Source organism: Cervus canadensis, chromosome 2 (assembly GCF_019320065.1).
Source record: "Cervus canadensis isolate Bull #8, Minnesota chromosome 2, ASM1932006v1, whole genome shotgun sequence".
Classification (NCBI taxonomy): Eukaryota; Metazoa; Chordata; class Mammalia; order Artiodactyla; family Cervidae; genus Cervus; species Cervus canadensis.
In genome coordinates this window covers 900,152-912,834 of record NC_057387.1, presented here as the reverse complement: position 1 = coordinate 912,834, position 12,683 = coordinate 900,152, and the positions used below count along the sequence as shown (strand labels likewise).

Sequence of the window (12,683 nt, the reverse complement as noted above, 5' to 3'; positions counted from 1 at the left end):
ATTGTCTCCTAATAACTGTAGGGAAAATCCTACAAAGGTTTTCTGTAGGCTCCATGGGCATCACACATCCACGTTATGAACAAGGAGATACAGCGATCACATGGGCCAGTCCTTGGTCACATGCTCTCTCCTGCAGTTAGGGGCTAGGTGAGTTAGTTCTGTCATCTTCCAGGACTGTGAATGGAAGTAACAGGGTGTCTCAAGGTTAAACCAGAGTACTGTTACTAAAAGAAATGATGCTGGGTAGGCAAAAACGAAAAACAAAACAGAGTCTGAGCAAAATTTAAGTGCTACTCAAATAAAACAGAATTGGTTTTCAGAAGCCACCAAAGAAAATCAGTCTCATTTTTTATGTGATGTTTGCTGTGTCCAGAGCCAGTCCGGAGCTCCAATGGGTTAAGTCAGTGTCTATGTTGTTCATTGTGCCAGTGCCTCATGTATTATAGGTGCTCAATAAATACTTATTAAGTAAGGAATGATTGAGCTGATTTCAGACTGGAATAGGATTATCCTCAACATTTATCACTGCCCGATGCCCTCGCTGGTACCAGATGCCTGAAATGATTTAATTAGCAACTGATTCCACTGCCGCTAGTCTTCCCAGTCAAAATGCATATCCTGAGAAAGAGAATATTTTAGACCTTTGTCATCACATCTTGAATTGAGTTTGTTCTAGAAAACCTTCTAGAAGGGATTGAAAAAGAACAGCAGAGTACATGAACGTCTAGGAGCAGTTTCCACGCTTTCCTGACTTCCCAGTCCTGCTTAGAGTAAGGCAGGCCCAGTGACGTCATGGTCAGAGTGGCTGTGGAGGCTGAGAAAACCATTACTCCAGCTCTGCCCTCAGAGTCAAGGAGAGCTGTGGGAATTCTGGAGAAGCCACAACTGCAGTCAAATGGGGCAGGAAACTGTGGTTCTTTGATCCTCCTCAGAGAAAAAGGAGATGATGAATTTGTTAAATGCCTCCCATTATAAAGGGAGCCACCCACTTCAAAAACAGGAACAAAGAGAATTCTTGACTCCTCTTGGAAAGTTCTGGGCTCTCCATGGGACCTGTAACACCCTGGCACAGTCAAGGAGATGCTATGAGGGAAACAAGATGTAGAAAGAAGAGGTTGAAATGGGCTAGGATTCCTCATGGGGACTCTTGTCAGTAATGACTCTGGCCCTTGATGGTGTAGTTGTATGTGAAGTTTTGAAAAAATTACGTGTATTTAGAGAAACCTATAATGTCAGTTGCTTCCCAGGTGGCTCAGATGGTAAAGAACCTGCCTGCAAAGCAGGAGACCCAGGTTCAATCATTGGGTTGGGAAGATCTCCTGGAGAAGGGCATGGCAACCCACTCAAGCGTTCTTGGCTGGAGAATTCCATGGCCAGAGGAGCCTCGCAGTCTACGTCCATGGCGTCTCAGACTGGGACAGGACTGAGCAACAAACAATTTCACTTTCATAATGTCAGTTGGGTTTCCTTAGTGGCTCAGTCAGTTCAGTCGCTCAGTCGTGTCCCACTCTTTGCAACCCCATGGACTGCAGCATGCCAGGCTTCCCTGCCCATGACCAACTCCTGGAGCTTGCTTAAACTCATGTCCATCGAGTAGATGATGCCATCCAATCATTTCGTCCTCTGTTGTCCCCTTCTCTTCCTGCCTTCAATCTTTCTCAGCATCAGGGTCTTTTGCAATGTGTTAGTTCTTCGAATCAGGTGGCCAAAGTATTGGAGTTTCAGCTTCAGCATCAGTCCTTCCAATGAATATTCAGGACTGATTTCCTTTAGGATGGACTGGTTGGATCTCCTTGCAGTCCAAGGGACTCTCAAGAGTCTTCAACACCACAGTTCAAAAGCATCAATTCTTCGGTGCTCAGCTTTCTCTATGGTCCAACTCTCACATCCATACATGACTACTGGAAAAACCTAGATGGACCTTTATTGGCAAAGTAATGTCTCTGTTTTTTAATACCCTATCTAGGTTTGTCATTGCTTTTCTTCCAAGGAGCAAGCGTCTTTTAATTTCATGGCTGCAGTCACCATCTGCAGTGATTTTGGAGCCCAAGAAAATAAAGTGTGATTGTTTCCCCATCTATTTGCCATGAAGTGATGGGACTGGGTGACATGATCTTTGTTTTTTGAATGCTGAGTTTTAAGCCAGGTTTTTCACTCTCCTCTTTCACTTTCATCCAGAGACTTTTTAGTTCTTCCCTTTCCGCCATAAGGGTGGTGCCATCTGCATATCTGAGGTTATTGATATTTCTCCCTCCAGTCTTGATTCCAGCTTGTGCTTCATCCAGCCCAGCATTTCTCATGATGTACTCTGCAGATAAGTTAAATAAGCAGGGTGACAATATACAGCCTTGACGTACTCCTTTCCCAATTTGGAACCAGTCTGTTGTTCTAACTGTTGCTAGAGTCTGTCCGGTTCTAACTGTTGCTTCTTGACCTGCACACAGGTTTCACAGGAGGCAGGTAGGGTGGTCTGGTATTCCCATCTCTTTAAGAATTTTCCACAGCTTGTTGTGATCCACACAGTCAAAGGCTTTAGTGTAGTCAATGAAGCAGAAGTAGATGCTTTTTTGGAATTCTCTTGCTTTTTTCTATGATCCAACAGATGTTGGCAATTGGATCTCTGGTTCTTCTGCCTTTTCTAAATCCAGCTTGAACATTTGGAAGTTCTCAGTTCACATACTGTTGAAGTCTAGCTTGAAGGAGTTTGAGCATTACCTTGCTAGTATGTGAAATGATTGCAATTGTGCAGTAATTTGAACATACTTTGGCACTGCACTTCTTTGGGACTGGAATGAAAACGGACCTTTTCCAGTCCTGTGGCCACTGCTGAGTTTTCCAAATTTGCTGGCATATTGAGTGCAGCACTTTCACAGCATCATCTTTCAGGATTTGAAATAGCTCACCTGGAATTCCATCACCTCCACCAGCTCAGTTCGTAGTCATGCTTCCTAAGGTCCACTTGACTTCGGACTCCAGGATGTTTGGCTCTGGGTGAGTAATGACACCATTGTGGTTATCTGGGTCATGAAGATCTTTTTTGTATAGTTCTTCTGTGCATTCTTTCCACCTCTTCCTAATATCTGCTTCCATTGGGTAGACACTGTTTCTGTCCTTTATTGTGCCGATCTTTGCATGAAATGTTCCCTTGGTATCTCTAATTTTCTTGAAGAGATTTCTAGTCTTTCACATTCTATTGTTTTCCTCTATTTTTTCATATTGATCACTGAGGAAGGCTTTCTTATCTCTCCTTGCTATTCTTTGGAACTCTGCATTCAAATGGGTATATCTTTCCTTTCCTCCTTTGCCTTTTGCTTGTCTTCTTTTCTCAGCTATTTGTAAGGCCTCCTCAGGCAACTATTTTGCCTTTTTGCATTTCTGTTTTCTTGGGGATGGTTTTGATCACTGCATCCTGTACAATGTTACAAGCCTCTGTCCATAGTTCTTCAAGCACTCTACCAGATCTAATCCCTTGACTCTATTTGTCACTTCCACTGCATAATTATAAGGGATTTGATTTAGGTCATACCTGAATGGCTTAGTGGTTTTCCCTATGTTCTTCAAGTCTGAATTTTGCAATAAGGAGTTCATGTTCTGAACCACAGTCAGCTCCCAGTCTTATTTTTGCTGACTGTATAGAGCTTCTCCATCTTCATCTGGAAAGAATATAATCAATCTGATCTCAGTATTGACCATCCTGTGATGTCCATGTGTAGAGTCTTCTCTTGTATTGTTGGAAGAGGGTGTTTGCTATGACCAGCACATTCTCTTGGCCAAACTGTTAGTCTTTATCCTGCTTCATTTTGTACTCCAAGGCCAAACTTGCCTGTTACTCCAGGTATCGCTTGACTTCCAACTTTTGCATTCCAGTCCCCTATGATGAAAAGGACATCTTTTTTTGGTGTTAGTTCTAGAAGGTCTTTAGGTCTTCCTAGAACCGTTCAACTTCAGATTCTTCGGCATTAGTGGTTGGGGATAGATATGGATTACTGTGATATCGAATGGTTTGCCTTGGAAACCAAGATCATTCTGTCACGTTTGAGACTGCATCCAAGTACTGTATTTCAGAGTCTTGTTGGCTATGATGGCTACTCCATTTCTTCTAAGGGATTCTTGCCCACAGCAGTAGATAAAATGGCCATCTAAATTAAATTTGTCCATTCCTGCCCAGTTTATTTCCCTGATGCCTAAAATGTTGATGTTCACTCTTGCCATCTCTTGTTTGACCACTTTCAATTTACCTCCATTCATGGACCTAACATTCCAGGTTCCTATGCAATATTGTCTTTTATAGCATCAGACTTTACTTCCACCACTAGACACATCCACAGCCCGATGTTGTTTTCGCTTTGATTCAGCCTCTTCATTCCTTCTGGAGCTATTACCCTGCTCTTCTCTAGTAGCATACTGGGCACCTACCGAACTGGGAGGTTCACCTCTCAGTGTCATATCTTTTTGCCTTTTTATACTGTTCACGGGGCTCTCCAGGCAGGAATGCTGAAGTGGTAATTACCTTGTAGGAGAATCAATACAACACACAGGTTAAAGTAAAAAACAAAACAAACAAAAACAGATACAATATGGAATCAGATTTGTTCTTCCCTACTACAGAAGGGGATGAAGGGGAGGTGGTGCTAGGTCAAAGGTTCTGCCCACTGCCACTGCCTTCTCTGTTCCTCCAAGCTAACAAGGCACCAAACCCTGTCTCCCTTCCTGCCCCTTTCATGATCCTCCCCATCCACCACACCTTCTAAGACTTGCGTAGTTGCTGTGCCTACCACACCGCTTCCTCGCCATGTCGCCTGAAATACCTAACTGCGAAATGAGGTTAGTACGTTAGACACAGACTGTTACAAATAGGCAGTGAGTTCAGTACACGCAAGGTGCGTGATCTCAAAATGAACGTTGGAAAAAAAGTTATCTGTCAATACTCTCCCCTTTGAGAATTCTTTACCGCAACACTCCCTTGCAGGGATAAGGTGCATCCTTTCCCATTTCTCGCCAGCTCGTCGAGGTTTTTTCCCCGCTCCACCCACCCATGGGCGTCGTCGGCAGCCGAGCGTCTTCCGGCGGCCAAGCAGAGGCTCGGAATGCCAAGGAGGCGCGCTGCACACAGCCAAGCGCTCTGAGGCTGGTCTGAGCTGCGAGCGGCGGGACCTACCCGCAAGTAGCGAAACTGGCGTATGGAGACCCTGGGCTGCCAGCGCCTGGCGGAGTCCGAGGCGTCCGCGGGGCCTGCCTGCGCCCTCCCAGCCCGGGCTTCCACCGCCCTGCCGTCCCCGCCTTCCAGGGGCTGTCCTGGCTCGTGGAAGGCGGCTTCCCGGATCTTGTGCTGATGGCCGCAGGCGGCGCCGGGAGATAAGGCCGACCCCGCCGGGGAAAAATGCACGTCCCTTCCTGGGGCCCCTTTGGGTGGCGAAAAGCGTTTTGACCCCAGACCTGAGAAAGGAGAGGCGATTCTGCAGCTGAGATCGGTCAGGTGGTGCAGACGGTGGTCGGATACGGCTGAAGGAAGGCTCTGGGATGGTTTTTGCTGAGAGCGGCTCGTTGGTCTAGGGGTATGATTCTCGCTTCGGGTGCGAGAGGTCCCGGGTTCAAATCCCGGACGAGCCCAGGCTTTTTCTTGCATAAGCCGTAAAATTTAAAACTTTTTGCCCCCCACATGGCTCGTTTAAAGGCTGAAATGAAACTATTCTAGCTCAAACCTTGAATATGCTCAAACCTTGATCAAGACGATCAAAAAGTAAAAGATCAAATGAGATCAATTCATACAATATGTGGTCTTTTTCGTCTGAGGGCAAGATATGCAAATACTTGTACCATTTTGAAACACACGTGCTCGGAAAAGAGACATGCCTCGTGCGGACCCCGGGGCAGCCCCGGAACACTCCGAGCGTGAGCGGGGGCGCGGAGGGTCGGCGGGCCGGGAGAGCGGGCGCGCAGTCCGCCTCCCACGGTCGCCGTGCAGGCGGACGAGCGCGGGCGTGAGCAGATTTAGGTCGCACTTGTAGGCACCGGAGATGCCCAACAAACGTGCTCGACTCTGAAGCTGGCAGAAATGGGGATAAGTCTTTTCAGAGCATCACATTGCTCTCAAACTTGCTACGTTTTCATGTTATGTCTTTTAATGGTATTTGAACTTAAAGTGTGCTATAAGTTCAAAAGGTCTCAATTTTGTATTTTTCGCCAACATGTATTTATTACATTTATAGATCTAAAGTTAATTTCTTTAGAAATGGATTTAATTCAAAGGGGGGAAAAAAAGAGGGCTCGTCCGGGATTTGAACCCGGGACCTCTCGCACCCTAAGCGAGAATCATACCCCTAGACCAACGAGCCGCCGTTCTTGCAGTCTTCCTGACACCGTAAAGGCAGGAAGAATTGCTGACTTCCGCGTCTCTAAGTGGTTGTTTACTGTTATGTATTTATATTCCTCAGCTGTTTTGCGCTTCAGTGTAAACGGATTTTCTTTTTCTCTTGATCTTTGAAAATCAGTGACACAGAAGAAAACAACGGTGTCACTATCAGTGGAATATTTATAATTTTATTTATATTTATGGCTGATAAATTGCAGTGAGTGTGTGGCAATTTCCCTGTGGCAGGTAGATTCCAGATTCTCTTCCCTACTGAGTTCTGGATGTTGCACTTTCCAATAGTAGTACAATCGTCCGTTTCTTGCGTACACCTTTTATCCTAGTGTTCAAAGCACCATCTTTCCAGCCTTGAGTATTGCCATCTATGCGGGTGTTTTGTTTTTTGTTTTTTTGCATTTGAATAAAATATTTATTTTCTTCTTCTCAGGCAAAACAGGAAGTTAGGGAAACACACTACATTTTATAGCCCACATTAGTTTGTTGGTCCTAACTCTTCTTGGCACAACTGTCAACAGCATTAGCTGTTTTAACCAGATCCAAGGTGTTCACCCCCAACAGAATGTATATAGACAACACTAAATGACTGCAGGATTTTCCCTGAGAGAAGCACTAGGCAGAACTTGTTGAGAGCCATCTTTCCAAGCAGCCCCTCCCTTTCCCTTGTGGAGGATTTGCCAGCACTGGGGCAGCTAGTCAGCACTTACAACATATGCCTCTTCTCCCTACAGAGGCACTCACCTTGCCCCAAAGCACTTGGACTCCCTAAACCCTTATCACAAGCTGCTGACCAAAATATCAATTTTAGATCCTCCTTTACATTTCAGCACTCACACCTAGTAAAGTGAAGACGGGGCCCCTAAATTTCATCAATTTACCTCTCTGTGCTTATTTCCACAACTGGCTATGGGGAGACAGGCCTTTCAGTCGCCTTAACTAGATCTTAAGATTAATTAACTACATAAGGTGCTTTTAGGTCCTTAGAGATAGACATGATATAAATAAGTGGTTTCTGATCAACAATGATAAATACACAGATAAAAAAATAGCTCTAGCTAGATGACCTTAAGGCTTAGAGATGGGCAGGCAGAGCAATTGGTCCCTTATTACATTCTTAGTCATTTTATTCATGTCTATTTTCGTCTGGAGTCCACAAACTAAAGGTCACATTCAGAGGCTGAAGTTTTCAAATGATCCTGGTTCCACTATAGTTTTCTTCGGTTTACTAGTAACTTTTATATAACTTTGAGGTTTAACAGAACCCATCAATTTTAAGTGAGCATATTCAAATGCAAAGGTACCTAGAGAAAAATCACCTAAGAGTTGTCCCCTTCTCTGAAATCCCCTAAGGGGACTTTTGAAAATTTCTCCCCAGAGTTAAGCAACAACCAATAAGACACTAGTACAAGAAGGGACTCTTCTCACCTCATGACTGTTGCTGTCAACATCCACTGTACTGCCATCTCCTAAGATAAAATTCAAAAATGAGGAAGGTCGGTGGACTCCATGGGTGGTCACTTAGGTTCCTAATGCCAAAAAATAAAAGGGCTAGTAAGAGTTCAGGAATGGCAAGGTAAAATTGTAGGGACTAATATAAATATGTGTAGAGGAAGCAGAATAAGCAGCAAATATTTTAAGGAAGGATAGGAAATAAACAGTAAGTTAGATAAAACATCAAGTCTGAAAACTATAGAGATGCCAATGTAAAAATCTGAAACAAAGTTCAAGAATCATTAATAAAAATGAAATAAGCATTTGTTTTATTCACAGGCCAGGCTTAGACCTGTGTTTAACAAGCAAGCCTAATAATAGCACCATGGATAGACTATAGCTTGCTTTGCCAAGCCATTATTGTACAATTTATTAAGCAAATAGGGATCAAGTGTCTCTCATCCACCTGATGAGATTCTTGAGGCCATGAGCAGAGTCTTGTCTGATAACAAGTCCCATTTGGAACAGCTGAAAATCTTTTAGCAAAAGCTTTGAAGATGAGCTCATGCACTCAGTTTAAATTGCACCAGTTAAATTACGTCAAATGGAAGGAACTCAAAATAAGTAGTTGCCCAATCAGAGCCCATCATCTGAAAGTCATCAGCCAGTGTGTTCCGCCCCCCAAAATAGATCTTAAAACCTTGACTCAATTATTGAAAACCCAGGTGTAACAAAGTGAAAGGATTAACTTCCATTAATTTCTCAGTTCCAGGTTAAAAAAAAACAAAAAAAACCCAAACAGCATTTTAAGAAATACTTACCCAAATCAAGATAGGAAAATTAAAGCCTGCATAGTTATCAGAATTGTTGTACTACACCAGGTTGCATACAATCACATCAGCTGGTTCTGTATACAATCTAGTATTGACTAGAACAAAGATTAGAATAGAAAAGCTGTAAGAAACAGGTTCCTAACTATAGAAGCTGTAAATTTAAGGGTATGAAAAAATGAAAGTAAAATTTTGTTTTATCTCTTTTTTGATTAATACTACTCTGCAAAAATATAAACAATTTTTACAGACCAATGCAACTTTTTCAAAACTCAACGTTCCAAATTTGTGATTCTATTCCAACTTTCAGTATTCTTGGCCATGACATTAGGCAAATAAGAATCGCTCAAACCCAGCCAAAGCAGAACAGGTATAAACATCCTGAGCATTTGGTCTATTGAAGAATCACACCTGGGAAAGCTAACTACAGAGGAAAAAGCTTCCCTTCACACTCTGTGGTACAATACTGAGGCTTCTTGTCATAGTTCTATTACTTGTGGCTTAAAATCAATTTTACATACTCCACTGGCATTGTTAGTCCTTCTATTTTAACACTATAGAAGTTTATGAATTCAGTGGGCGTATCTATGACTAGCCTGTCCACTGGCCAATTTCCTGTTCTAGGTAAAGTCTCTCCCCTCTAGCATCTTCACTAAAACTAAAATGTCCATCTCCACAGCTTCCCAAAGTTTGCCTGTTGCTGAAACGGAACTCAGCTTCTTTCAGAGACTGACTCTTCAAGGGAGATTACTTTGCTCATGTATTTATTCCTGTTAGCCACAATCTTCCTGTCACTTGGTTTTATCCATTGTTAGATGATGGCCTGCACAGCGTGACGTCCAACTTCACAGATACGTGTGAGTTCACAGCGGTGATTTTGGTGGCTGTTTTGGTGGCTGAAGAGTCAATTATTGCACTTAAAAGGCTATCTTATTAGATATGCCAAACCAGCTCCTACTCCCGCAACACTTGCAAAAGCCAGCAGCACATTTCTGATGCCGCCTTCTAGGTCCTCTACATGGAAGAACTCCACAAACCCATCCCAGCCTCTTTGACTATCCAGTCTCGTTTTGACCTTAGGAGAACATCTGTGATGCTTTCTGCTAGTGGTTCGATGCAGCTTTCTCGATTTATACTCTTCAAGTGTTTGGCCACATAGGTACCAAAAGAAATAAGAGTCACAATCCTGCCCCAATTTGTTACTCCGTCACTGAAAACATGAACCATCACTCGAGACAAAGATTGACATCGTCTTCTTTTTTGATGTCCAGTTTCCGAAGCATGCCTTGGAAAGTCGTCTTGTGGTTGCGCTGCACCCCATCCCCGACTCGTCGCAGGGTCTCCAACGCCCTCCGGCTGGTGGCCCCAGACCCGCCCAGGGGCTTCGCGTCCTTGGCGCCGGTTACCTGCTCCCGGAGGTACTGAGAGAGAATCTCCAGGGACTGCTGATATAACTCGTCCTCCTCCTTCTCTGCTGGAGCCTGGACTGTTGTTACTGGCTTCTCCGACCAACAAAGGTAAAGTCCGGATGGCAGGCCGCTTCCCGAGAGGGTCTGACTCGCACCCGCCCAGCTCCTCTTCCGCGACATGAAGGCGCGGAGATCGGGGATTCCATCTCTTCAGGCCCATCTATGTGTTTTGACTCGATCTGTTTTCTTCAGCTGGAAAATCTGTTTCTCATTCTCTCCTTTGACCTTCTCAGAAAGAAATCCTTTAACAAATTAAAAACCAATTGTGTGTGGTATATAACTGGGTTGCAGTCTTATCTCTTCTAATCATTACTTGTTAGAGGACATCAACATTAACAGCAATACTGAATTCTACTGTATAACTGGCAAACAATTGTTATAATTGGCTTCCAATCGTATCTTTAAGGCATGGATTCTTAACTATATTTTATTTATTTTTAATTTTTTTCCCCAAACAATGTTTCACATATTTATTACTGAGCCACATGGACCTCTCCTGAGGAAACACGAAGAGTCAAACATTCCCTTTCTCCCATGAGCTGTTCAGACAGCAGTGAGTTCTCACTACTGTGATTCAAGCAAGGTGTAAGTGACCTTGCCATAGCACAAATGAGTGCCAATTGGTATATGAGGCTCCTTAGAGACTCAACTTGGGTCTTCTCTAGTGTCTTTTCTTGGACTTATACCTGATTTTATTACCAGTTTTCATTCGAATCCATTGGGGAATGGAACGATTCTCCTTTTGTTTCTTGGTCAGAAATTGCTTGATCTTCAAATTCTTGTGAAAAGACATGGGGAGGAGTAAATTCAACCACACAGAGGAAAATGGAGAAGTGAAAAGAGTGTCTTTACTATATTTTAAGTTCTTAAATACTTAGTATTGAGGCTTATGCTGGCAAAGCTGGTGCTCAATGACTAATTGCTGAATGAATGCAATATGTTCCAAATCCCTTAAAACTACAAATTTTGGTACTTGGACAATCAGTATTTGTGAATTGCAACTCTAACAAATAACGAACCAGACAGAAAACTACAAGTAGACAGAGTGACTATCCTAAATAGGCCTATTTATTTTATTTCATGTACCATTCATTCAGTTTATTCATTCGATCGCTCATTCATTCAAACATTTAGAGGCACTATGTGTTGTTAAGGACACTCTGAAGTTGTTAACTTTCTACTTTTGGTTTGATGTGAGTAAATTATAGTTCTGGGGTTCTAACATTCAGACCCCACCCTTTGTTTTATTTGAAAACGTCCTAACTTGAGTCTTCAGTTCTTCTTAGGTCCCAAGACAAGGAGGATAAGAATACCCTTTAAAAATATTCATTAGTTCTAGATGCCTGCAGAGTTTATTCATTAGAACCTAACTGGAAAAAAAAATGTGCCCTGGACACTTAAGAAGTTTCTATTTCTCCTGGAAATGAGGAAACTACAAAATATAACTCATTAGGTAAAATAATGTAATCACTTCTGTTTTCTGGGAACCTCCATCTCCACAGTTACCAAGAGGTCTGTTTTTATGTTCACCTTTCCCACTTGAACTTATTATTAAGTTATTATCATTTTAGGGCTTTTATTTTTCCTATTTCTTCTTCTCTAGTGATTGCAAGGGTTTGTCTTTTATTCTGCAAATGCCACTAGACTATCACATTTCCTTCCCAACAATGATATAGGAAGACTGACAGTAACAAAACTCAGGATATCAGTTGCCCAACTCACAGTAAGAAATGTTTCTATCCCCGCAAGAGGAATGCCTGTGATATCTCTCCAGAGCACATCTTTCCCTCATAGGTGAAGCAGAAGTTGTATTGGGTGAAGCACCCTCATAGGTGAAGCATAGGTTGTATTGGGGTACAGGGAGACAGAGAGCCTTGAGGAACATTTTTCCTGGCCACAGTGAATGAAGAAGCCTGGTGACACATCCCTCTCCTCCACAGTAGACCCTAAAGACCCCGTTATCGTGTTCTCCCAACTTGTGCCTCTGTGCCCAGGGGCACCAGAGGCACTAGAACTCGGATTTTCAGATTTTCAAAACTTTCCTAGGAAAATGCAATCCCTTTCCTGGATTGAGACGTCTCTGTAGAAATGTTAATGAAACTGATTTAGCTCCAGATAAATCTTTCTCAGTGTGGCCTGGATTCATCTTTGAATCTATCTGATATCCATCGAATCTCAGTACTCCTGGAATGGCTTGCTATCACCACCCACAGATCACAGCATTCCAATCTTCCTCTGGCAACAGATTTTAAAATACAAGGAGGGAGACAGTACCACTGAGAATACAGGAATTGGAAGAAAAGTCTACTACAATCACAAAGATGTTGGAAATTTTGGTGCCTGACACTGTCTTTTCTACTTCTCCCATTAATTCCTGCTCTAGAAAATTCTGCCCATATATATTTGCTAGCACTAGCTGCTCCTGAGTGCCTCTTATCTGATCTCTATTAAGAGAAGACTTAAAGCCCTGAGATGTTTCCAAGGCCAACACTCCTTATTGCACTTACTATATACTACATGGGGCAGGAAGTCTCAGAGGCCAATGGATCTGTATACAGATAACTATTATCAGACAAGACTCTGCTT

The 12,683-nt window shown here is 43.0% G+C and overlaps 1 protein-coding gene, 2 non-coding genes and 1 pseudogene across 3 annotated transcripts; 1 reads left to right on the top strand and 3 right to left on the bottom strand.

The window, feature by feature from the left end:
• Positions 1-5,538: 5,538 nt before the first annotated feature.
• Positions 5,539-5,610, top strand: TRNAP-CGG. Its single transcript has one exon. It is a non-coding gene; the product is annotated as a tRNA-Pro (tRNA).
• A 653-nt stretch (positions 5,611-6,263) lies between these two features.
• Positions 6,264-6,335, bottom strand: TRNAP-AGG. The gene has a single exon. It is a non-coding gene; the product is annotated as a tRNA-Pro (tRNA).
• A 2,783-nt stretch (positions 6,336-9,118) lies between these two features.
• LOC122437379 lies at positions 9,119-10,584 on the bottom strand (annotated as a pseudogene).
• A 174-nt stretch (positions 10,585-10,758) lies between these two features.
• Positions 10,759-10,890, bottom strand: LOC122429628 (putative 60S ribosomal protein L39-like 5). The gene has a single exon (XM_043450126.1). It carries the CDS (start codon positions 10,888-10,890, stop codon positions 10,759-10,761), a length of 132 nt encoding a protein of 43 aa, XP_043306061.1.
• Between the last annotated feature and the right edge of the window lie 1,793 nt (positions 10,891-12,683).

What these genes read in the sequence shown, in the direction of transcription:
- LOC122429628 (XM_043450126.1), bottom strand. Translation starts at nt 10,890, where the DNA reads ATGTCTTTTCACAAGAATTTGAAGATCAAGCAATTTCTGACCAAGAAA.